At 38.9% G+C, this 24,119-nt stretch overlaps 1 protein-coding gene across 6 annotated transcripts in view; it reads right to left on the minus strand.

Moving 5' to 3' along the window:
* OSBPL6 (oxysterol binding protein like 6) overlaps positions 1-24,119 on the minus strand; it is a 236,892-nt gene that overhangs the window by 56,436 nt on the left and 156,337 nt on the right. For all 6 annotated transcript variants that reach the window (XM_058300587.1, XM_058300586.1, XM_058300583.1 and 3 more), the window contains exons 5-9: positions 12,484-12,576; positions 5,567-5,689; positions 3,119-3,172; positions 1,958-2,071; positions 1,671-1,841 (exon numbers count right to left, since the gene is read on the minus strand). In XM_058300587.1, the coding sequence (XP_058156570.1) occupies positions 1,671-1,841; positions 1,958-2,071; positions 3,119-3,172; positions 5,567-5,689; positions 12,484-12,576 (555 nt within the window). The remainder of the gene's footprint in view (positions 1-1,670; positions 1,842-1,957; positions 2,072-3,118; positions 3,173-5,566; positions 5,690-12,483; positions 12,577-24,119) is intronic.

Genomic DNA, 24,119 nt, shown 5'->3' on the forward strand with positions numbered 1-24,119 from the left:
ATACTTAGCAAACCCAGACTTATTTATTACCTACACAGGACCACAAACCAATTAACATTCAGAAGCCTCATAATTTGCTACTTAGAATGCAAGCAAAGTGATAAAAAGCTCTTTTCACCCTTCATTACATTTTGATAAAGGTAATGGAAATCTTTCACAGAGTTAGATCTTTGGGGTATGTCATTTGTAACTAGAGCAGTAGCTCTTCGATGAAAACCAGAAGTGAAGAGCTTTTTTATTCACAGGCAAACAGTGGGAGGATTTGGTTTCAGTTCTCCATTGTCAGATATCACCCAAGTTATTTAGCAAATAACACTAGGAGGAAAATATTACATCTTTCATTAACACTGCACCAAAGACATAGGCAAAAGCTAGAAGAACAAAAGAATTACACACTTATTTTTAAAAGGTCCATCTGGGATACATCTCTCATTTCATTTGGACTAATTCTGGAAATTCATTCTACCCTGTGGTGAGAACACAGGAGAAGCAGGGAAGCTTGGGGACCACGCTGGGCATCTTGCTCTGGGTCGTTCTGTAACTGGCCTTTCATCCTAACCCTCTGAGACTGCCTGGCTCATTCTCTTTCACTGCAGAACTGTTTGGTAGTCCAATATCCTATCCCTAGGAGAAAGATGATTAGATAGGCATAGTTCTTGGCAACGCTGGCAAAGAATGACATAAGGTTTGAAAGCCAATATGAAATGCAATTAATGAGATTTAACAAAAATTACTTAATTTCCACTGAAATAACAAAAACTGAATAGAGTAATATTTCATTTAATCTGATTTGATTAGTCTTGCAGTTACTCCATGAGATTTTTCAAGGTTTTTCAAAGGAAACTTAGATATATTTATTACACACATTCCTGAGCAAGTAAGAAGAGATAAGCAGAATCTGCTCTGAAACTGGAACCCAACTCCTGTGGCAGCCAGTTTCTTCAGAGCTGTATCTGTTCTTAATTTCATGTCACAACATGTGCTGGAACACATCCGGGCAGTGCAATTGAACTATAATTCAAAAATCCTAGTTACTGAATCAAATCGCTACCTCCCAGCCTATCTTAAACTTGGCTTTTTTAATAGGCAAATTTCCAGCACTAGAGAAAATGAACTCTTCTTACAGCCCAAATTATTTACTCTTTCTGAGCTTTGCTTATATTAAAGATTAGAGATGAAGGGGTGTCAAGTACTTCACACAGTACCTGGTCACTCTAATAAGTTACTATTTATATTATGTCCCACTTACTCACATTAACTTCACAGGAAAATTTATTGGTCTCTTTCTGGGTCATTTATATATTAAAGCACAAGGCAGGAAAGCAAGTTTCATTTTAAAACTTTGGGGTCTTCAGCTCTTTATTACCACCTCCAGGAGGCACTGGATTTCAGGATGCTGATTACTTCTTAATATTCCTACAAAGCCACATAAAATTAGGATGCAGTCATTTATAGAAAGGACAAATAACTATTCATTCTCTTGGTGATTCACATCTCAACCTAATCTATACTTGTGATTAACTTTGATGCCAACTGTCACTGTTGTCTTCTGAGCCTTAGGCTGCAAAGTCAACCTTCTCTCTCTGTTTTTTTCCAATGAGATTCAGTTATTTGCTTGCATAATTTTCTTAGCAACTTCCAGGCTGATTTTTTTAATAGCACAGTTATACCTTTCCATCCACCATGGAAACATTAGTAGCTGGTGAGGATTCAGCTGTGGAGGTTGAAGGAAATATATGAAAACTAGCATCTCTAGGCGATCTCACAATTTCATTCTGACGATATAATCGGTGATGGCGCAGTTTGGAGACCCATGCATCAAACCAGTCCTGGGATTTCACCTAAAACAATGAACAACAGAAGGTGGTAACTATGAAATCAGTATCCCACTTGCCACTGATGTAGGCAAGAGATTTCCCTTGATAATGGCAGAGAAACTGTTTAAGGGCAATTTCACCTTCAAATGGTAGATGTGTTCTTCTGTGTCAAGGTCTATTCTCCGTGCTTTCTTTTTAATTGACATAACCGAGAGGCCAACATCAATGCTCCCATGGACCTTCCCTTTTTGAATCTGAAATCAAATGACTAGTAAGTAGGCTGGAAAGATATGCAATTAGATGTGTTTCTGTATTAAGTAAGTTCAATGTACTCTTTAACATATATATGAGAAAAAGAAAAAATTGTTAAAGTTCTTTTAACCTGAGGGTATTTGAAGTTGCAGTGATTACCAGTTTCAGTAAGTAAAACTTCGTGTCTTCTTGATTTTGGTATAACCTATAATGTCAAATCTTCATAATTCTATATTGTACAGCTTATATCCCAAAAAGTCATCTTTAATGGTTCCTAAAATAACTATGGTCAACCTTTGATGGACAACCAGGAACATCCCCAAGTAATCAGCTGGAAAACAGCTGCTGGGGCAGAATTGGGCAGCTGGGACTAGAGGGCACAGAACAGCAGGTGCTAGCTTCTGGCTGCCCTCTTCTGATCAAGGACACAGCTGACTGGAAGGCAGAGACAGGAATAAAACATAGATCTGAGTCCTCTGCTCTTTCCCCTAAACCACAGTGAGAACAAGGAGGGAAAGGTCTAGTTTTGCATGCAAATTACTTTGTTATATCAAAGAAAAACAATTTGGAATTCTTTTGGTGAGCTGGGATTTCCCTAGAAATCAGGATGTATAAAATAGAAATGAAATTCAAAAGACAGGTTTTGAAAGAATATCAACCAGAACAAAGGTTGCTTTAAATCTCAAAAAAAAAGCACAAAAAGCAGTTCATTGACAGATACAGAAAAGAGCCAATTTGGATTTTCTCTCCAAGAGAAAGTGTCATTTTATTTTTGTGTCATCTTACAGTTAAGTTTGTGTTTCTAATAGCATACATCAAAATGGTTAAAGTAAGTCCTCGTATACCAGTTTGGGATTTTACACTAGCTTGAGTGTTAGCATTAAAATATACCATTTATGGAACACAGAGTTTTGGTAGCTCACTAAATTTTAAAGGCACAGAAATGCACAAAGTTAGTAACTAAAGCATAAAGCACACAGTTATGGTATTTACTCACTTCAAGCAGAAATCTAAATCAATCTTTGAAACATGCCTTGTGTGCTACTTACATCAAGTGGTGCCTTTGAATACTTTAACATTCCATTATCCAGGATAAAAAAGCGCTGCGAGAAGCAAACAACCCACAGTTACCGTCTATATTTTGAATCATAGAAAACATTCACAAGTGTGGGCTCAACAGTGCGTGGCATTTTGTAATCAATACGTTTGATCATTTTAATGTATCCAGATTCAGTGTACCTGGACATGGCATATCACACTAAAAGGTAATCAGAGAGAACGGTGTCTTTTCACCATGGTCTCTCTTACAAGGGAGGAAATTTCAGAGTCTGCAACTATGACCTTCTGAATGAAACACATGGGATATTTCTGAAAGTGAGAAATGAGCAAACATAATTTTATGAACTAAATGCCTTGTCTCCTGCCAGATACAGGAAAGAATAACCTGAGTTAGGACACAGAACAATTCTATGAGGACCTTGTTTACATGGAATTTTCCACCCTGGGGGTGACTGCTGAACTTCCCCCTGGACGCCATGGACAATTTCTGAAAATGCTCAAGTATGTTAGAGAAGAGGTTTTAGTTACAGGACTGGATCTGTGAATAATGAATTATCTGGAAAGTTTAAGAAGTGGCTTTAGCAATATGTTCACATCTCTACTGAGCAAAACTTTTGCATTTCAGTATTAGTAAAAGGAGATGTGAACAGATCTTGCCATTCTTGCTCCACATACATTTAGGAACTTTCTGCTGATTTTCGTCCCCTGGATAATTCACAGCAGAAAAACACTCCCAAGACCTAATCAAACAATGAGTCCAGCACCTTCGTCTAGTACAGAGTCGGGAAGTCTTTCTGTTGCTGGAAAATTACTCTGCTGGGAAGTTTTTATGTGATTCAGTTATTCTTAGCTGCTTAGGGGGCATGCAGTCAGGTACAAGGACAAGTAAGGCAAAAGAAGTTTCTGGTAACCTCCTTCTTACAGGCTCTGGGGACAAGTAAATATCAGAAGAATCTCTACAAGCAAAAAGCACTTGGATACACAACGGCCATTATGCCTTGGGCAATCAAATGGAATGAGGCTTGAATAAATACATGGTAGCATTAGAGACCAAGAGAAAAGGCAAGAGAGAATCTCCAACTATTTATATAGCAAGATGTTTGAAGGCATGATTCAGAAAGAGTTGTCATTCAAACACAGCCAGTTTTGTTGAAATATGGACTTAAAGAATGCTAAACCAAACTTGAGTCATATAAAACTTGTTTCGTTGACCTTTTTCTTTTGTTTATGCACTTCTATCTATCAAAGAATCTTAGAAGGGATAACTTATAGGACAGCCATAGCGAGAGATCAGCAAGGCCATTGATTTAAGGAATTGCGAAGTGGTAAGGTCAGAATGAAAGACAAATCCTGGAAAGAAGTATGGCCAGTTGGGCCAAAACCCAAGGAAGAACAAGGGTGAAGAAAGATTCCAGGTACTGGAACAATATTATGGGTTCAGGAGAGATGATTCTGATGAGGGAGAGGGCTTGTTAGTCAGGAGCCTCTAATCTGCTTTCATTCCATCCTCACAGGCAGGGAACTGGGGCAACATTTCCTATCTATATTCATTTTTCGATTTTTCCTTTAAAAAACAAAAAATATATTTCCTCAAGGAAGTTATCTCCATAACCTCTCTACTTTGAATGCAACTATAAAGAGCAGTTGTGGCAAGCAGCTGAGCTTAGTCTTCAAGTTGATTTCAGAGCAGACTTGGGATCATCTATCAAAGGGTGAATATTGAAAATGGAAGACAACCCTCTCTTTTAAGGATCACAAAATTCTTGCTACTCAGATCATTAAAACAATGAAGTAAAAAATATTTTCTCCCTAATTAAAAGTAGGACATTGTAAAAGGATGTGGCAGAGAGGGAAGAGGAATAAACCAAATACTTTAAAGAGTAGTAAACCAACTTCCAGGATCAGTGATTTTTCCAACTTTAGCTTGCACCAGGAGCAATAATTCTAGGAATCTATGCCAAGGAATTAAATAGAAATTCATATATAAAGATGTCATAACATCGTAACAGTAAAAAAATTAGACATGTCCCACATATCCAGCAAGAGGTAATTGGTTTAAAAAAGTGGTGAGATATGCAATAATAACCTATCCAATAGAATACATGCAAACATTTAAAAAGCATCTCGTATTTAGAAGAATACATAATAGCATGACAACATATTTATATTAATTTTAGTGAAAAAAGCAGATTATAAAACAATGTGTACAAATTGGATTTTCAATACCATGTAAATTTTTTTCCTCTCTGTATATATATTACATCACAGATCTCAGACTTAAGAAGGTATATTAGGTTGAAGCCCACCTGATTAAGACAAGGCCTGGAATATTAATTTTATACACACAACCAGAGTCTTGGTTTCCTTCCTAATGATATCAGATAAGATCCTCTCTATTTATGAAGATGGTCTGAACATAAACATGATGAAAATTTTACCTTGTGCCAGCCCTTTAAAGGCCATTTTCTTTTCTTCAGCATAAAGCCTTCATGTTTGTCTGGCTTCTGGACATTGGTTTGGCCTATTTTCAGCCCTTCTATAATTTCCCAGCTGTCAGCTTCCTGAGAAAAATGAAGAAAAACAAATCACATGTTTCTAGGTGGTTTATGACACACTTAAGGCAGATTGTTAAATAGAAGTTGCTTTTAAACCAACACACAACCCACTAAAAGGGCAACATTCCAGGGCAAATTCTACCATCACACACAAGCTAAGCACTTTTAATCAGAATTAAAATGAATTTTTCAGGTAGATTTGGAGGTAGTTGGGGTCCACCACAGACTCACTGGCGTCACCTTGTCTCTCTGGAGTAGAATGGAATTTTGATTACCTGTACTCAAAATGTTTAAAATGCCTTTTTCCAGACAGTTAATCTCTGGGCACTGAGGCACTTTAAAATTTCAAAATAAGGCTGTTTTAGTGACAAATGTTCAATTAGTTGTGTATGGCTCTGACTTTCAGCTTAGAAATGGCATGGGCCACAGTGGGTCTAAAGTGGTTCGCAACCTGCCATTAACACTAATGAGCAGCACTGTGGTCGTCCGTTTCCTTTGGGTGAGGTTCTGTGCATTTCAGAGTGCACATAAAATGCCTTGCTTGCTCAGCACACACCAAAACACACTCGCCCTGTGGAGCAGCAGACCGCAGCGACAGAACCCCGGGGTCCAGCGGCCACACCATCGCCACCATCTGTTAGCCACCGTGACTCGATCCCAGTGTCCTCCGTCTACGAGGCTTATTCATTTTGCTCGTCTAGTGTATTGTAAAAAAATGAGTGAGATGCCAACACTTAAAAATCAGAAGACTTCAGATTTTGAAAATCTACCTTTCTAGCATTTTCTGAAAGCCTGTGTGAAGCCTACCTGTCCTAATTTTCTACAGTCTCTATTGGGTCTTCTTTCCTGTTATCCCTGGACCTTAGCGATATTCTGCATTTTAAAAGCCCAGGACAGGTGATTTCGAAGGCCCCATGAAACTGTAAAATAACCACTGACCCATCAAACACACCAAGAGCCCATATTCTAGATCTCAGGCATGTCTGGTGACACCCAGGACAGCGATAGCACCTTTTTTTTTTTTTTTATGATCTTTAATTTGGTAACATATATACAACACAAAGTTTCCCATTTTAACCACTTCCATATAATAACTCAGTGATATGAGTTACGTTCACAGCACTGTGTGCCACCAATACCACGGTCCATTACCAAAATTTTTCACCATCCAGCGGTGCCCTTTTAACAGTTAAGCAGAAGTAGTGGCTCCTGAGGAAGGAAGAAAAAAGACTTTTCACATCCTGTGCATAACTGCTATAATCCCGCCTCAACTCAGGGAGGCAAAATATCTCAATATAACCTGCTCTGCTGCCTCAGCTTCCAAAAGCTGGATATGCCCATGGATCAGGGAAGGTCTCTGCAGAATGCCCATCCCAAACTGACTTGGGAAGTTACCTTCTAAAAAGATATGCCCAATCAGAAATTAGCCTTAGACCACAGGTCAAAGGCCTCAGCAGGAATGGAGGATGGATTTCAACTCAGGGCAGATAGATCTATCAGCCCAAATGGCCAGTGGCTGGCCAGAACCCTGATGAAGGACTGTGAGCTCCCACAGGGCTCAGAGGAAAAGTTCCTATAATTAATTCCTGATGACAGCCATGGGTTCAGGAGGGAGAAGGCTACACATTCACCACCCATTCCTCTTTCCTCTTCCTCTCTTGATCACAGAAATGGCTTGCCTATAGCCAAGTCAAATCTGTATGTTTAAGTCCACACATGGGTCAGTGGGGTAGGGTTTTTGCATAAAACGTTGTTTCCAAGAGAAGGGGCTCAAGACTGCTTCATTCAAATGCCATTTGTCATTGAGGGTAGGATACACTGGCCTTTGAAAAGCTCTAAACCAGGGGTTCTTAACCATCCCCCCCCCCAATGGATCCCTTTGCCAGTCAGGTGAAAACCATGGACCCTTGCTAAGTCCACAGTGTTCTGTGTAATATTTAATAAATATATCACACCTGCACCAACACGTCCCCGTCAGAAAGATTTTTTTAAAATTTCAATTCAACCTCACAGACCTCTTGTTAAGAATCCCTGCTCTAAAACCAACAACATGCCTCTGTCTTCCATGCCGAACCCCACCTCTCCTTAGGGAGGCAAACTGAGACTAGCATCTTCTCTTCATCTTCTTGGTCTTCCTGGTGACTCAACTATCTGTCTTACAGAAACACACCTACTGGCGCTCATTTGGCTAATATTAAGAACCCTGTAAAGGGTCTGTAATTTCCCTCTACATAAGAACACAACCCAAGAAATGGTTTTATGCATAGAGATAACTATAACAGAAACTGTGATTTGATCTAGTCAAAGCTGTTAAATAGATAGTGATTTGATTTTAATGCTTCTGATGAGACAACTGCAGGTGGTATTGCAAGTTTTTAGACAATTTACAAGTACAGGTGGTCTTATTCTGAGTACCAAGCAGACCACTCTGGCATCCCCATTTATACTGAGTTGCATTTAACAAGTGAGTACTGCATTTAAATAATGTTAGAATAATAGGAGAAAATGGTAGGTCCTTATGAAAAGATCAGTACTTGGGGTTTTCGATTCTCCCTGGAAAAGAGATAACAATCTATTCCATAAAAATGATGGAGTTTTCCTGATTTCAAGTCTGGCATAGCCAAGAAATTAAAATAACTCTCCATATATGTGTAAATATATTCATTAGTGTTCTCTCTGTTCTTGGAGAGATATCATCTGTATTTAATGACATGACATTCATGTATAGCATCTCTAGAAGAATAGCATTTTTATTTCTGGCCAGATCTTACTTGGAATCTTATTTGTTTACCTTTGATTTACTCCCTGTGCACTTGTGATGAAAAATATACTCTGTGTAACTTGTGCAAGTGGAAACAATATTAAGTACAAATGCTCCTCACCCAAAAATGTGGATAGTACATCTAATTTATTAAAAATGATGAAAACTATATTTATAGAGAAAATAACTTTCAGATATAAAATGTAAGGTTCTCTGTATAATATACCATGGATATAACAAGGACAAAATTAGCATATACCAAAACTATATCAAGAATATCAAGTAGAGAGATTCTGAAAGTCTAAGGTAGGTCATAAACATCTGTATGTTAATACAACTCCACAGGTGAGTGATGTGAATCCCTTCATTGGTCTAGAAGATGCTAGATTCAAATTTAAAGAGTAAATTGTGACCAAGTTAACATAAGCACAATTTTTTTAAAATTTATTTTTTCTAATTAAACAGGTATTAACAGCCTACCCCTGTTGGGCTGTAGCTACTCACTCATTTTTATCATAGTGGTTTTTTTCTTCTTTGGAAATTTAACTGCAGAGGTTTAAGAAAAAGGGCTAAGACTGAAAAGGTGAAAACTAAAAATATATTTCTTAAGCATAAAGGCTCTGAACAAATAATTACATTCTCTGATTCAAAGCCAGCAAAAGAAACTGAACAGAATCCTAACATAGTTCTTACACTTAAATAAGCTGTCAACTTGACAAAGAGGCAAAAGGACAAAACCAGAGCAAACGATATTCTCCCTATTTCAATTATCAATGCTGGTGACAAACAAGGTGTATAGGAAATGAAACCACCCACCACAGTACAAGATAGAACCTTCTCTATTCTATTTTCTTTATGCTCAAATTCCCTCCTCTAGGTCTATCTTAAGAAAGCTAAAATTCTTTTCTGAAAGTTGAGGATTTTTTTTTTTTATAATTTCAAGATTAATTTTCTGCTTAAAAGTCTCCAACATTCCTAGGTTTACTTATTTATTTATTTTTTTAAATTAATTTCTCTCCCCTTCCCCCTAGTTGTCTGTTCTCTGTGTCTATTTGCTGTGTCGCCTTCTTTGTCTGCTTCTGTTGTTGTCAGCGGCACGGGAATCTGTGTTTCTTTTTGTTGCGTCATCCTGTTGTGTCAGCTCTCCATGTGTGCGGCGCCATTCCTGGGCAGGCTGCACTTTCTTTCGCGCTGGGCGGCTCTCCTTACGGGGCGCACTCCCTGCGCGTGGGGCTCCCCTATGCGGGGGACACTGTGTGGCACGGCACTCCTTGCGCACATCAGCACTGTGCATGGGCCAGCTCCACATGGGTCAAGGAGGCCCAGGGTTTGAACCATGGACCTCCCATGTGGTAGACGGACGCCCTAACCACTGGGTCACATCTGCCTCCCCCTAGGTATACTTATAATTTAAAAAGAATCAAAAGCCTATAAGTGATAGTAAGTATAAGGCTTGAGTCAAATACACCAACATTTTCACTATTATAGAAAATGTTAGTGTTCTTCCACCACCAACCAGTGCCTCACAGGTCATCCTCTCTCAAAAGAACTGAGAGATGGTGGGATGCTGCAGAATCTGGGTTGGATGTGGTCCTCTGCTCTCATGGGCCCCCAGGAGATATAGTATCTACTAATGCAAAACACAACAAGGCTTTCTTAGTCTTACAGCAAGACCCAAATGGGCAATAACTTGGAGCTGTAATGAGAAGTGGATGCTGTTGATCCCCACCTAGATGCCTTCATCAGGCCAGTGGACCCAGGCCCCAGCTGCCAAGAACTGTTAGTGGGTGACCAGCTCCCTCTACCTATAGCTAGGACCTTCTAGCCTGGGAGACTGCTATTGCACAAGGCTTCTCCAGGCCTCTCTTGACTGAAAGACACAGGAGCACAAATAACTAAGGGAACAAAAGGTTTCCCCTTGCCTCTGGTGAGGTTAATTCAGAGGTACCATCCATGCTTCAGAGCTCTCCATGGGATCTGAATGAAGGGAGACTCCAGCGGAAATCCATTCTTGCTTAGCTCCTACCCCTGCTCTATCTCATTCCCTTCTCCTGAGAGCACCCCCTCAATACATCACAAGAACCTGAAGCTCAGTCTCAGGCTCTGCTTCTAGGGTACCTAATCTAAGACATAATGCAAAATCAAGAAATAAATGTGGTAGGTTCCAAGACAGGGTACACAAGATGGTCTGGGTAGGGAGTTGATGAGCAGCAATTGACAAATAATTCTTGCAGGCTTCACTTAAATGAGTAATAGGCAATTCAGCATTCCCTTAGGAAGAGGACGGAAGCGATACAGCATTCTAGGTAGGGATGATAGAAGAAGAAGACATCCAGCAGTGGAAGAAAGAAAGAAAGCATGACAAGTGTAGGGAACTATAAATAGTTGCATGTAACTGGAGCATAAAGTCTTCTTTTCTCTGTGTGTCTCTCACTATCATGGTCTCTATTTCCCTCTGCTCTACCAGTCATATATTTCCAGCTAATTGACTCTGGACAACATTATACTCTCAAGTCTGTTTCCTTATGAATAAAAGGAGAATAATATTAGTACCCACTTCATCAACTTGCCTGCTGATTGAGAGACTAAATGCACTAGTCCAGTGTCTGGCACATAGGAGGGGCTCAATAAATGTTAATTGCCTTCTTCATTGCCCCAATATTTATTCTCTCTTTTAACTGCCTATAAGATGAAACTGAGGTTTCTAAGAGAGTTGGTGTTATATTTACCAAGCAGACATTCAAATGGAAATGATCAGCCATTCTTCATTTCTAAGTTATTTTTTACCCTTTATTAACTTACCTTTATTAGTTTAACTACTCTTCTGTGATAGAATAAACGTTACAGCTTGTAATCACTTCAAAGTATAAAGAGGGTAAATGTGTGTATTTCACAATACTAGGGTAGCAAAGTGTCCTTTACTTTTTGTGCTCTTTTGTTCTTTTCTTACTATATCTCCAATACAGGAAAAAGGGCAATTTACTATCCTGGTATTATGGAATAAAAGATTGTATTTAATATAGAAAAAGCAAAGAGGAAAGATCAGTTATACATTTTAAGATGTTAACCCTCTTAGGAAATAAAATGCTGTTTTTTAAATATTAGAATTCAAAATCTGCATGCATTCTATTTTCAGAGATTCTTGATAAGGTAGCCAGCTCATCAATTATCTCAGGAAGTCAGATGAGGGTTTGGGGATAAGTAGGATGGCATCTCCTCAGCTTCTTTTTATGATTTTTGTAACTGAAACCCAACTGCATTTAGATATTTCCTTAGTCTGAGGCAGAGAAGGCTGAAGGGGAGGGAGTACTAGTTTCCACGAAAGGGAAAAGGTTTTAATAAATAATCTGTGGTGCTCTCCCCTGAGCTTACTCCAAAGAAGGTCAAATATGAGGAGATTAGAACTCCGAATGTATACCAACCTCTCCATGTAGATACTATTTTACCTTACAGGTAGTGCAGCTTAAAAGCATTGGCTGGAGTTAGAAAGACGTTATTTTGTATCTGCTCTGCTACTTACCACCTTTTTTTTGACTTGGGGAAGTTCCTAATTCTTGGTTTTCAAATTTGTAACATGTAATAAATTCTTATGCTGTAGAGAGATGTTCATAAGGATTATATTAAACAGGGATAATGTATTTAAACACTTAACACAGTGCTGGGTATGCAATGTGTGGCTAATAAATAGTAGTTATTATTATTACATCATCATCATTATTATTATAGGACTCAATGATCTCTTTCTATTAGCCTTGCATTGAAATAATTATTCATCTCTCCAACAGGTAATTGAAATGGGGTCCCTAGCTGTCTTTCAAATAAAAAGAATTTTAGACCTTTGGATGTAATCCTGCAAAATCCCCCCAAAATGCATGATCCCTGTTACTGCCTCCTTACCCAAAGTAGAAGAACTGTACATATTAGGGCAAAAAGAAATGGAAGGCTAACCCAGCAACTGGCTTCAGAGCTACTTTAGGTGTAAAGGTTATTTACAGTTTAATAGTACCTCCTGAGAAAGCACCAATGCTCTGTCACTGACCTTGGAGATGGGGGCTGGCTCCGGTTCTAAAAAATGCCGACTTACAGAGGGCTCCGTGCTAGAGGAAGCAGTCCTTTCCAATATGTGGACACTCTGAAAACAAATGAAAATAAAGACCAGGATTAGATGTGGATGGACGTGGGGGTGAGATCATATAGATCAAAGTAAAGGCAAGTAAACTATGCTAAAAATGGCTCGTTTCCAAGGAGAACAAACTCAGCAGCAGCAGTCAGAAAAACGTCAGATTGTGTCTTCCCTCTTTTTGATTTGCTGCTGAACTGCTGCTGCAATGCTGGTTTCAGTCTTCTGTAAGAGCAACGTCCCTTGAAAACTTATAGGACACACACAAAAAGAGTAAATCTGAACTTTTAAAAAATAAATTTATGAGAATGGTACTTTTACTACTCAAAGAGAAAAATCTAGTTAAAAAAAACCTAGATATTCAGAATGTCTCGAGAATTACTTATAAAAATGCAGAGAAGAAAGCAATTCACCAAATACAATAAACAGTAGATGTCAATTAGGGAGATTACAAAGAGCATTTACAGATCGATAAGATAACTTTCTAACAGGCAAAGTACAGGACCAGGCAACTCACAGAACATGTCAAACAATATTCAACCTCAGAAGTATTTAAAGAAATGAAAATCAAAATAGTATGCTTTTTCACCCAGGACTGGATTGGGATTAGAAGAAAGAGACTATAAATTGCGTAAATTAGGGCAAAATTTCTCTGTCTGATAGACCTGTGAAATCTAGAAAACAAGTTATCTGCTTCCAACATACAACGGTGGGACAGGCAGAGGATAAGCTTTCCACTCCAGTAGGAAGAAACTGGAAGGACACAGGAATCATGGGTCCCAAACACGTCCGAAACCCAGCAGGGCAAACTCCGTTAGATTTCAGGCTCTGAAAGTCATTGCGGATCCACGTTTTGTCCTCTGGGCCGGATGGGGTGGCAGCCCACCCCTTCTAAGCACGTTTAGCGCAGTGGCTAGCCTCTCCAGAACATGGGCTCAAGGCCTCGCCCTCTCTGAGCATCTGAATGGCAGCCGGCTTGCGAAAATGCAGGGCACAGGGCTCACCACCTCTGAACTTTGGGGTGATGGCACTCTCCCTGAATGACAGGCACAAGGTCCACTTCCTCCTTGTGGCCTCCCCTCGAAGCACAGGGGCAGACTTGCCCTTTCCTCACACCTGTAGGCAGGCCCACTCGCTTGGCCCAAAGAGATCTTTCTGGCAGAGCACTGCTTCCATGGTTCTGCCCTTGAAGTCATTCTTCCTTAACTCATCCTTTCTCTATTCTTTTTTTTAATGTTTCGAACATTAACATTTTTTAAAATTCTTTTTTAAAAAAGATAATAGATCACAAAAATTGTTATATTAAGAAATATAAAAGGTTCCCACACACTCCCTCCCCCCCCACTCCTCCCACATCAACCACCTCATTCATCATTGTGGCATATTCATTGCATTTGGTGAATACATTTTGAGGCACTATTACACTGCATGGATTATAGTTTACATTGTAGTTTACACTTTCCCCCAGTCCATTCAGTGGGTTATGGTAGGATATACAATGTTCTGCATCTGTCCCTACAATATCATTCAGGACAACTCCAAGTCCCGAAAATTAAGCAAATCAAGCTGTCTCAGAGAGCTGGAGACTGGATGATAGGCTTTCTTTATCCCTTTTAATCCAAGCTGGCAGTGGTTCTGCTCATACAGTTTTGCAAAAACCTTGTCACCTTTGCATGTAGTTCCAGGGGGTCTAAACCATCAGACAATGAAACTTTCCCAAGATCCTTCCTGGATCACTGCATTTCCAATCTTGACTTCCATTGAATCTATGTTTAGCCACAGTCTCTTTAGCAAAGGATTTTTTTCAGTTAAAACCCCACATGTAATCCTGTCCTCTGGAGACTCACTTCCTGAAAGCTCAGGGAGGTCCCTGATAGAGCCACTTCTGGCCCAAGTCTTGGAGCACACTATCTGCACAGGCTGAGAATTTTCCAAATCCTCAATTGCTTGTTTCTTTACACTAAACAGTTCAATCCTCAGTTTATCTTTTTCCTCTCTCGTTTCATTAAAGCTGCAAGAAGAAACCAGGCCACATCTTTCACACTTAGCTTGAAAATCTCCTTAGTGAAATATCCAAGTTTAATGCTTATAAATTCTTCCTGTTATCCAACATCAGAACAAAATTTCGCCAGGTTCTTCGGCATTTTATAACAAGGATCATCTCTTTTCCAATTACTAATAACATAGTCATCATATCCTTTTAAGGCCTCATTGGAAGGACCTTTAACATCCATATTTCTACCAACAGTCTCTTGGAAGCAATCTAGAGTGTTTCTATCAATTCCTTTGCCTTGACCCATTATCCAATTCTCAAGCTGTTTCCACATTTTTATGTATCTGTCATAGCAGTGCTCCACCTTCTGGTACTAAAAACTGTTTAGTTTCCTGGCTGCTAAGACATATACCACACAATGTATTGTCTTAACCACAGGAATTTATTGGCTCACGGATTCAGAGGCTAGAAGGCTGACTTCCTCCCAGGGCCGGTATCTTCGTGCTGGCCGGCAATCCTTGGGGTTCCTTGGCTTTTCTGTTACACAGCCACACACGTGCTGGTGTCCTCTCCTTTCTCCTCTGGGTTCTGTTGATGCAGCTTCTGGCTGCTCCCCGTGGCTTCCTTTCCGCTGAGCACCATTTCCTTTGCTTATAAGGACTTCGGCCATATTGCATGAAGCCCTACCCTCTTTCAGTTTGGGCACATCTTAACGAACAACAGCGTCAAAGGTCCTATTTACAAATGAGTTGAAACCCACAGAAGGAGGAGTTGGGACCTGAACATGCTTTCTGTGGGGGACATGGTTCAATCCCCAACAACCATGATTCTCTCTTACTCTGATTCTCTCACTAGTACACGGTAGAGACTTCCAGAGGATACATCACATGTGATAGTTTAACATATTAAAAACAGAAGGCGATATGAGCGTTTTCTCTTTTATTAAAAGCCAGACATTAAAAAGATTTGCAAAATGTAAAATAATACCATTTGTTTTTTGTTTTGGAAATAAAGGGATTTTAAAAAATAAAAATACTATTTATGTTAACATGTTGGGTCTACTGTTATTTTTTAATAATGTGAAAAACATTTTTAAACATTATCCATTTGAATATCTAATACACTATATACTGATGAATATAACCAACAACCAAAAAGCTCCTTCAAGTCCTCAATCATTTTTAAGAGTATAAAGGGGTCTGTATTAGTCAGCCAAAGGGGTGCTGGTGCAAAATACCAGAAATTGGTTGGTTTTTATAAAGGGTATTATTTGGGGTAGGAGCTTACAGATACTAAGCCATAAAACATACATTACTTCCCTCACCAAAGTCTACTTTCACGTGTTGGAGCAAGATGGCTGCTGACATCTGCAGGGTTCAGGTTTCCTGGGATCCCCCCTTCCAGGGTCTTGCTTCTCCCTGGGTTCAGGGTCCCTCTCTTCCCAGGGCTTGCTTCTTCCTGGGCTCAGGGTTCCTCTCTTCCTGGGGCTTGATTCTCTTTTCTCTGTATGCTTACTTCCTCGGGCTCCAGCTTAAGGCTTCAGCATCCATCTCCAACATCAAGAACCCTCAACTCTGTCCTTTGCCATGCCTTTTATCTGAGTCCCCACCTGGGGACTCAACACCCTAATGATGTGGCCCAATCAAAGCCTAATCATAACTTAATCACGAGCAGGTACAGACCAGATTACAAACATAATCCAATATCTATTTTTGGAATTCATAACCATATCAAACTGCTGCAAGGTCCTGACACCAAAAAGATTGAGAACTGCTGTTCCAGAAGACCTACTATAAACAATTTTGTGTTTTATTGAAATGGAGAAGTGTGATATGTATACAAATTATGCATTTTCTCAAAATGCTTCTTTTGAGAACAGCATTAAAAAAAATAACTAAAGCATTTCAAAATTTCTTCACAACTTCTTAAATTCAACTTAATGTACATTATATGTTACTCATTAATAACCCCAACTATCCTGGCACAATACATAAGCCTATAAAAGGACCTTGTTTCATGTACTCTTCAAATACATCTGACCAAAAGTTTCCTAAAAGTAAATTATATCAAGATAAAAATCCCTAAAATTATTTTTTAAATGTATCACTTGATTTTTCTAAAAAAAGAACTTTGAGCAATAAAAGTTACATTCCAGTGATATAAAAATTCTCCCCATGCAAAACAAATTATTTTATAATTTGAGATGACTCCCTATAAGAAAAAAAAAGTTCCCCCATATATCTTTTTTTTTTAAATCAAGAATTAGTACCATTTAGAAGTCATACATTTTAGTAGCAAGTTACCTTATCACTATTTAGTGGAATATCAGCAACAAGGAAAACAACAACAAAAAAACAAAACAGTAAGGTACATATAATAATGTAGAATAGAAAGTGCCAATAAAATGTATTTTCAACCATTTGTGTATTTCTTAGTTCAATCAGTCATTTGTTCAATCAACAAATCATTATTGGGTTGTACCTACACTGTGCTAAGCTCAGATGACGGGTCTATGGAGAAGAACATAGATAAGAGAATTCTTGTGATGCTAGTATTCTAAAGAGAGGTCTTATCATACAGAAAAACAAATCATGCTGAAGCACTTTAAAAATCTCTGTATTACATCTGTTCCATGTGGTTATTGCTTTTACTTACGTGATTTTTTGAGTCAGTATCTTTGGTCTGAGCTTCTCTTTAAGGACCCTCCCCATCCATGTATTTTCAGATTGTTGGACAATGAGATACAAATATTGCTTTCCCCATTCTCTCTAAAAACGAATAACCTCAACATGATAACAAAGCAAAATCTGGAAAGAAACTTGACCTTAGCAACTATGTAGGCAGAAAAGAAAGGATTAACTCAAGCAACTTGGGCAGGGGAAGAAAACACTACCTTCTAATATCCAAATCAAGCTACAGACACAGCAATCAATTTGATATACTTAATGTGCTAAAAATGCATTTTGTTTCTATAGGTATTTTAAGATACTTAAAATGTTGCTAGAATTTTGTGGATCATAAGGATTAGTAACCAAACAAAGTAGGACTTTCCAGAAAGTACACTGCCCAATTTAAAGAAGACAACATCTCTACACTGCAGTACCTGGTAGAAAGAACAAACTCAATACTAAGGTGCTCTCTACCTCATTTAAAAACCAGTTTATATTACTGAAGAAAGAAGGCCATTCATTTCAAATACAGTACAATATAGTACACATTCTAAGAAAAATAAACCCCAAATTTTATTGCTTTTTCAAGGCACAGAATCATAAAAATGTTTACTAAGAAATACTAAACAAATGAATATTTTAATTCAAACTAGCTACCATAAATGCATGCATTATTTTACATAAAAACTTAAAAGCATACTTTAGGAAATTATCAGCTGATACCCATTATTATACACATAACTAGCTTTAAAAAGTAAGTTTTCATTTAACCTCCAGAATGATAATGAAGAAGCTAAAGCTCTTATACAGACTTTGAAGCGTTATACTTGTGTATAATTAGAACCTAAACCCATTGTTACGTATCGAGTAACCTAAAAAAAATATTAATCCACTACCTTAAGAGTTATCTTAAGGGGAGTGGATGTAATTCCCACATGGGAGGTCCAGGGTTTCCTCCCCAGAGCCTCCTAAAAAAACAGAAAAAGCAAACAACAAACAAACAAATGAAAAAACCAACTCAGGGGAACGGATGTGGCAAAGTGGTTGAGCACAACCAACTTCCCACAAACAAGGTCCGGGTTCAATCCCCAGCCCCAGTACCTGAAAAAAAAAACCTTCAAACTCATCTTTTTAAAACCAAAATAATATCCTTGAATAGTTATGTCATCACACACCTAAATGTTCATTATTTTCCATGAAATATTTAAATACTTGAATGCTACATTTTTAATACCAACAGCTACGAAGAAGACAGTTTCTTCACTTACCATACTCGGTCTTAAAATCTAGTTAGAGTAAGTGCTTCTTGAGGGCTAAAACCAGGTCTTCTTGATCTTGGCATCCCACCACCCACCCTCCATCCCATTCCCATCCTAGCACAACACCCTACACGTTGCAGTCAAAGTTTCTGGAATAGCTGTTCAGTGCTCTCTGACTAATTTGTAGAGAACAGTCTCTCAGCAATCATTAATACATGACTGAGCATAAAACTGACTTCTAGCTTCAGCTTGGAATGATAAAAACCCTGGCTCTAATAGAATACAACCTTTAAGGGTGAAAAAGCACTCATCACAAAGCTCTTAAATTTGTTTAAAACTAAAACTCGTCAACAGGGGAACACATCAAATTTAATTTGGAAACGTCTTCAGTAACAAAAACCGTACTTCTGATGAGGTCTCATTTAAGATCATAATGCATGTTATATTTTTTTGTACTTTTCTTAACAGGATGGTTGCTTTTCTATCCATTCACAGTGATGTGGAAACAGGCCACTAACCTCAAAGCATTACATGTATTTCAAAAGTAAGTTAAATAAAGGGTTACGTAAACTCAATTACTCTTTTAAATCAAGTTACCTCTCAAATACCATAGCTACCAGTTAATTTCCAGATCAGTTTTTTAAGGAACTTAGAAGAGGTACTTACACGCCCTTTCCCCCTGCTCAGAGGGAAGAGCTGCATATTCATTCAGCTTCAGCTTGACCCAAGTGAAATCAACACAGGATTTCACTGCAACCCTTTAACATGGCAAAGGTTTGTTTCCTGGGTTAGTGTTTCTGATCTCAATACCTCCTGGGCAGCAACTGGAAATCTGCCAAGAAGACTGGATCCTAGTTTAGTTGGTATCAAAGATGTAGGTAAACAGACTGACAATGAGATTTTCAAGGATAGCTGAACCGGTTTACTGCAACAAACAGAGACTACACGACTCTCAGAGAGGAGAGTCCAGAAGATGGGTTCAACAGGTCTCTTGATTTGTTAGTCTGGCATTTACTTAGTTAATTTCATTTCAAAGACATAAAGGAATTACATGAAATATTTTAGGCTATGGCTATAAATTTCTTTATAGACTCGCCTTTAATAATACTTTAGGACAGTAGTAAGGGGAATTGGACCATTGGCCTCTTAATGTTAATTCCATGGAAACTGTTCGATTATCTTGTCTAAGTTATATTTATATTCTGACACATATAAAATATTTTCAAAGCAATATATCCTAAATAATTTTGAAACTTCTAAGGTATTCTCTTTCTCAAACTTTTGATTGTTAGTATTGTCTCTCTTCCATGCCTATTTTGAACTATCAGTGATATTTCAGTGTGATAATGTTGACAATGATGACAATGGCAGTTTATATTGAGTGCTTTCTACATCCCTGTCTCTATTCCTTACATGGATTATTTTGTTTTATTTTCACAACAGTTCTATGATTAATGACTACAAAATTAACTTAATGGCTTATATTAGTCAGCAAAGGGGTGCTGATGTAAAATACCAGAAATCGTTGGCTTTTAAAAAGGGTATTTATTTGGGGTAGGAGCTTACAGATACCAAGCCATAAAGCATAAGTTACTTCCCTCACCAAAGTCTACTTTCACATGTTAGAGCAAGATGGCTGCTGACACGTGCAAGGGTTCAGGCTTCCGGGGTTCCTCTCTTCCTGGGGCTTGCTTCTCTTTCCTCTGTGAGCTTACTTCCTGGGGCTCTAGCTTAAAATTTCAGCATAAACTCCAACATCAGAACTCCCACGTCAAAAAGCCCTTCAACTCTGTCCTTTGCCTTGCCTTTTATGTGTGAGTCCCCCCCACCAAGGGGTGGGGACTCAACACCCTACTGACACGGCCCAATCAAAGTATAATTTAATCATGCCCAGGTACAGATCACTTTACAAACACAATCCAATATCTATTTTTGGAATTCATAACTATATCAAACTGCTACACTCTACCCTCTGAATTCCAAAAAGACAATACAATTATTTAAAAAAAACAAAACAGTAACAATGCAAGTACTAAATTATATCACAATCAATTTAAAGAAATTCAATTTGTCTTGGGGCAAAGTCCTGTCTGCTCTGAAACTTACAAAACAATTTATCTGCTTCCAATACACAAATGAACAAAGGATAAACATTTTCATTACAATAAGAAAAAATTAGGAAGGAAACATGAGTTATGGGTCCAGAAAGTTCAGTTAACCTTCAGGGCATCCTCCAAATGATTTCAAACTCTGAGAGTCATTCTTAAGAAGATGGTTTCTTCTCCTTGGGGGCTTATGGGAACCCACCTTTTCCACAGGCTTGCCCAATGACCATTTTCTTGGTTCCACCCTCATCAAGCAGCTGGCTCCAGATCTCTCCCTCCAAGAGTGTTGGGGTGATTACCATACCTTACCCAATCTTTGGTTTAGAGCCTCAACTCCCCTAGTACAGTGAAGTGAAGACAACATTCCCCCTAACCTTTGGCATACAGGCTCAACCCACTCAGAGCAATGAGTTGACCACCTGGACTTCCCTAACCGTTGGCATACAGGCTCAACCCTCTCAGAGCAATGAGTTGACTACCTGACCTTCCCTAATCCACAGGGGACAGGCCCACCCCTGTAAGACCTGTGGGGTGCTGACCTTAACTGCCCTAATCCTTGGGGAATGTGCTTCACCCTCTTTGCACCCTGGGGTGACAAAACTCTCCCAGAACATCAGGCAGGAACATCCACCATCTTGAACTACTGGGGCAAACTCACCCTCTCTGTACACATGAACGGGGTTCCTCTATCGGCCCAAGGTGATGTCTTAATTCCAGATCTCAGCTTCCATAGTTTTCCTCTTGAATTCATTTCCCCTTCAATCTCTCCTTTCCATGTCCCTTTTATTCCAGGCTGACAGTGGTTTTATTTATACAGCTCTCTCAAAAAGTCTGTAGGTTTAACATTCAGGAAGCAGGGGTCCAAGTCATCAGACAGTAAGACTTACCACAAGTCTTTCTGACATACCTTCATCTTCAATCCAGATTTATGAGTCCCAAGTTTAGTTAAGTCCTCCAATGGGACACTTTCGCCTGGGATCTTGATTTCCAGAGGTTTGGAATTTCCAGAATCAGTTTCTGTTTTCCTTGTGCCCGACAGTCCAGTCATCAGCATATCTCTCTCATCTAGCATTTTGCTATAAGCTGCAAGCAGAAGCCAAGCTGCATTCTCCAGGTTTACCTTGGGTATTTCTTCAGCTAAATGCCCAGGCTCGCCATTTTCAAATTCTGCCTTCCATAAAACACCAGAGTTAATCTTGCTAAATTCTCTGCAACTTTAGAACACATTGCCTTTCCTCCAGTTTCCAATAATAGTTTCATCAATAACTTCTAAGGTATCATAAAAAATCTCTTTAGCATCCTTGTTACTATCAACAGTCTCTTCAAAGCACTGTAGGTCTTTTTTTCCAAGCATCTCACAATTCCATCAAAAAATACCCCTTACCCATTTATAAAACTGTTGCAGCATTTTGGTAATAGCAAAAACACTTCCTCATTCCTCAGCACCAAATTCTGTATTAGTCAGTCAAAGGGGTGCTGACACAAAACACCAGAACTCTGCTGCCTTTTGTAAAGGGTATTTATTTGGGGTAGGAGCTTACAGATACCAGGCCATAAAGCATAAGTTACTTCCCTCACCAAAGTCTACTTTATTTTATTTTATTATCTTTTTTTTAAAAAAGATACATGGATCACACAAAATGTTACATTAAAAAATGTAAGAGGTTCCCATATACCCCACTCCCCAGACTCCCCACTTCTCCCATTATCAACAACTTCTTAAATTAGTGTGGTACATTCACTGCATTTGATGAGTGCATTTGAGCATTGCTACAAGGCATGGATTATAGTTTATTGTAGTTTACATTCTCTCGCAGTCCATTCAGTGGGTTATGGCAAGATATATAGTGTCCTGCATCTGTCCCTGCAATATCATTGAAGACAATTCCAAGTCCCAAAAATGCCCTAATATCATACCTCTTTTTCCCACTCCCTGCCTTCAGCAATTCCTATAGCCCCTGGGTTCTGAGTCTCTGCACAGTTGCAACATCTACTTTCCGGTTTGTTGGACTTACCCAGGTCAGCTAACAGGGAGGTGAGGATAGTCAACCACCACACCAGGGAACTGAGAGTGTCTACAGATGCAAACAGGAGAATTCCATCCATCAGTCATGTGGGATCTAAGCCCCCTCTTAATTTAGAGGTGGAGTGGACATCGCCATCCCAGGGTCTTCAGGATGGAGGAATAAAATATGGATTAGAGTAGACGTATTGGTATTCTCTATAGAAATATTTTGACTCTAGCAATGGAAGAAATTATATTATTAATGTGGAGACCAGAGTCTCTTTTTATGTGCTGAAGCAAGATGGCTGCCAACATCTGCAAGGGTTCAGGCTTCCTGGGTTCTTCTCTTCCCAGGTCTTGCTTCTCTCTGGACTTAGGGTTCCTCTCTTTCCAGGGTTTGTTTCTCTCTAGGTTCAGGGTTCCTCTCTTCCTGGGACTTGCTTCTCTTTTCTCTGTGTGCTTACTTTCTGGGGCTCTGACTTAAGACTTCAGCATCAAATTCCAACATCAAAACTCCAACTTCAAAAACCCTCCAACTCTGTCCTTTGCCATGCCTTCTATCTGTGAGTCTACCTACCAAGGCTTGGAGACTCAACACCCTACTGACATGGCCCAGTCAAAGCCCCAATCATAATTTAATCATGCCCAGATACACACCACTTTATAAACATAATCCAATATCTATTTTTAGAATTCATAACTATATCAAATGTCTATATCACTGATTAAACTTAATGTACAGAGGTTTTATGTGTTAGAGTAGAAATTTGAGCCAAGATTTTACTCTAGAGCCCAAGTTCTTAAATATTGTCTTCAGCTGAAGTTAAAGCTAATGTTAAATGACATTACTGCAATTACAAGTAGCACATGCCCTCAAGATTAACTGAACACATCAAAAGGCATCCTTTCCTGCAACCTTCCATGGAAACAGAGTATAGAAATGAGAACCGAAAAATAAATAAATAAAGTCATATCATTCTTAAATATGATGAAATCTCAAGATTAGTTGTTTTTGTTCTTGTTTTGCCACCCCTATTGCAACCTCAAGGTTAATTTCCAAGTTCAAGAACTAGGAGCAAATCAGCTAGCTTTTACTATAGGGATGCATTACATCATGTAACGAAAAGAACACAGGCTCTTCAGTCATACAGACCTGACACTAATCCTTTTTCTGCTATTCTCCATGTAATTTAGGCAAACCATCATTCTCACTCAGGCTCAGTGTCCTCTACCCATTAAATGAGGATAATAATGTCTACCTTACATGATATTGTAAGCCACAGAGCAGGCAGCCAGTGCATGCACAGTGCTGCCTGGAGATTGGAACACAGCAGGCACTCAAAAACGATGTCAGTAAACATCTTAGTTATAAAAGCTACAAGAATAAATGTCTAGGACTATTACACATCCTCTTTGCCACAGAAAGGGGTCTCCAAACACCCTGCAGGACTATGGCCCTTGTAGGTCAGAGGCTCTGCTCTCCACAGTCTGGGTGCACATTTGGAAGGAACAAATCCATACCTC

The sequence above is a fragment of the Dasypus novemcinctus genome, chromosome 7 (assembly GCF_030445035.2).
Source record: "Dasypus novemcinctus isolate mDasNov1 chromosome 7, mDasNov1.1.hap2, whole genome shotgun sequence".
In the NCBI taxonomy this organism is placed as follows: domain Eukaryota; kingdom Metazoa; phylum Chordata; class Mammalia; order Cingulata; family Dasypodidae; genus Dasypus; species Dasypus novemcinctus.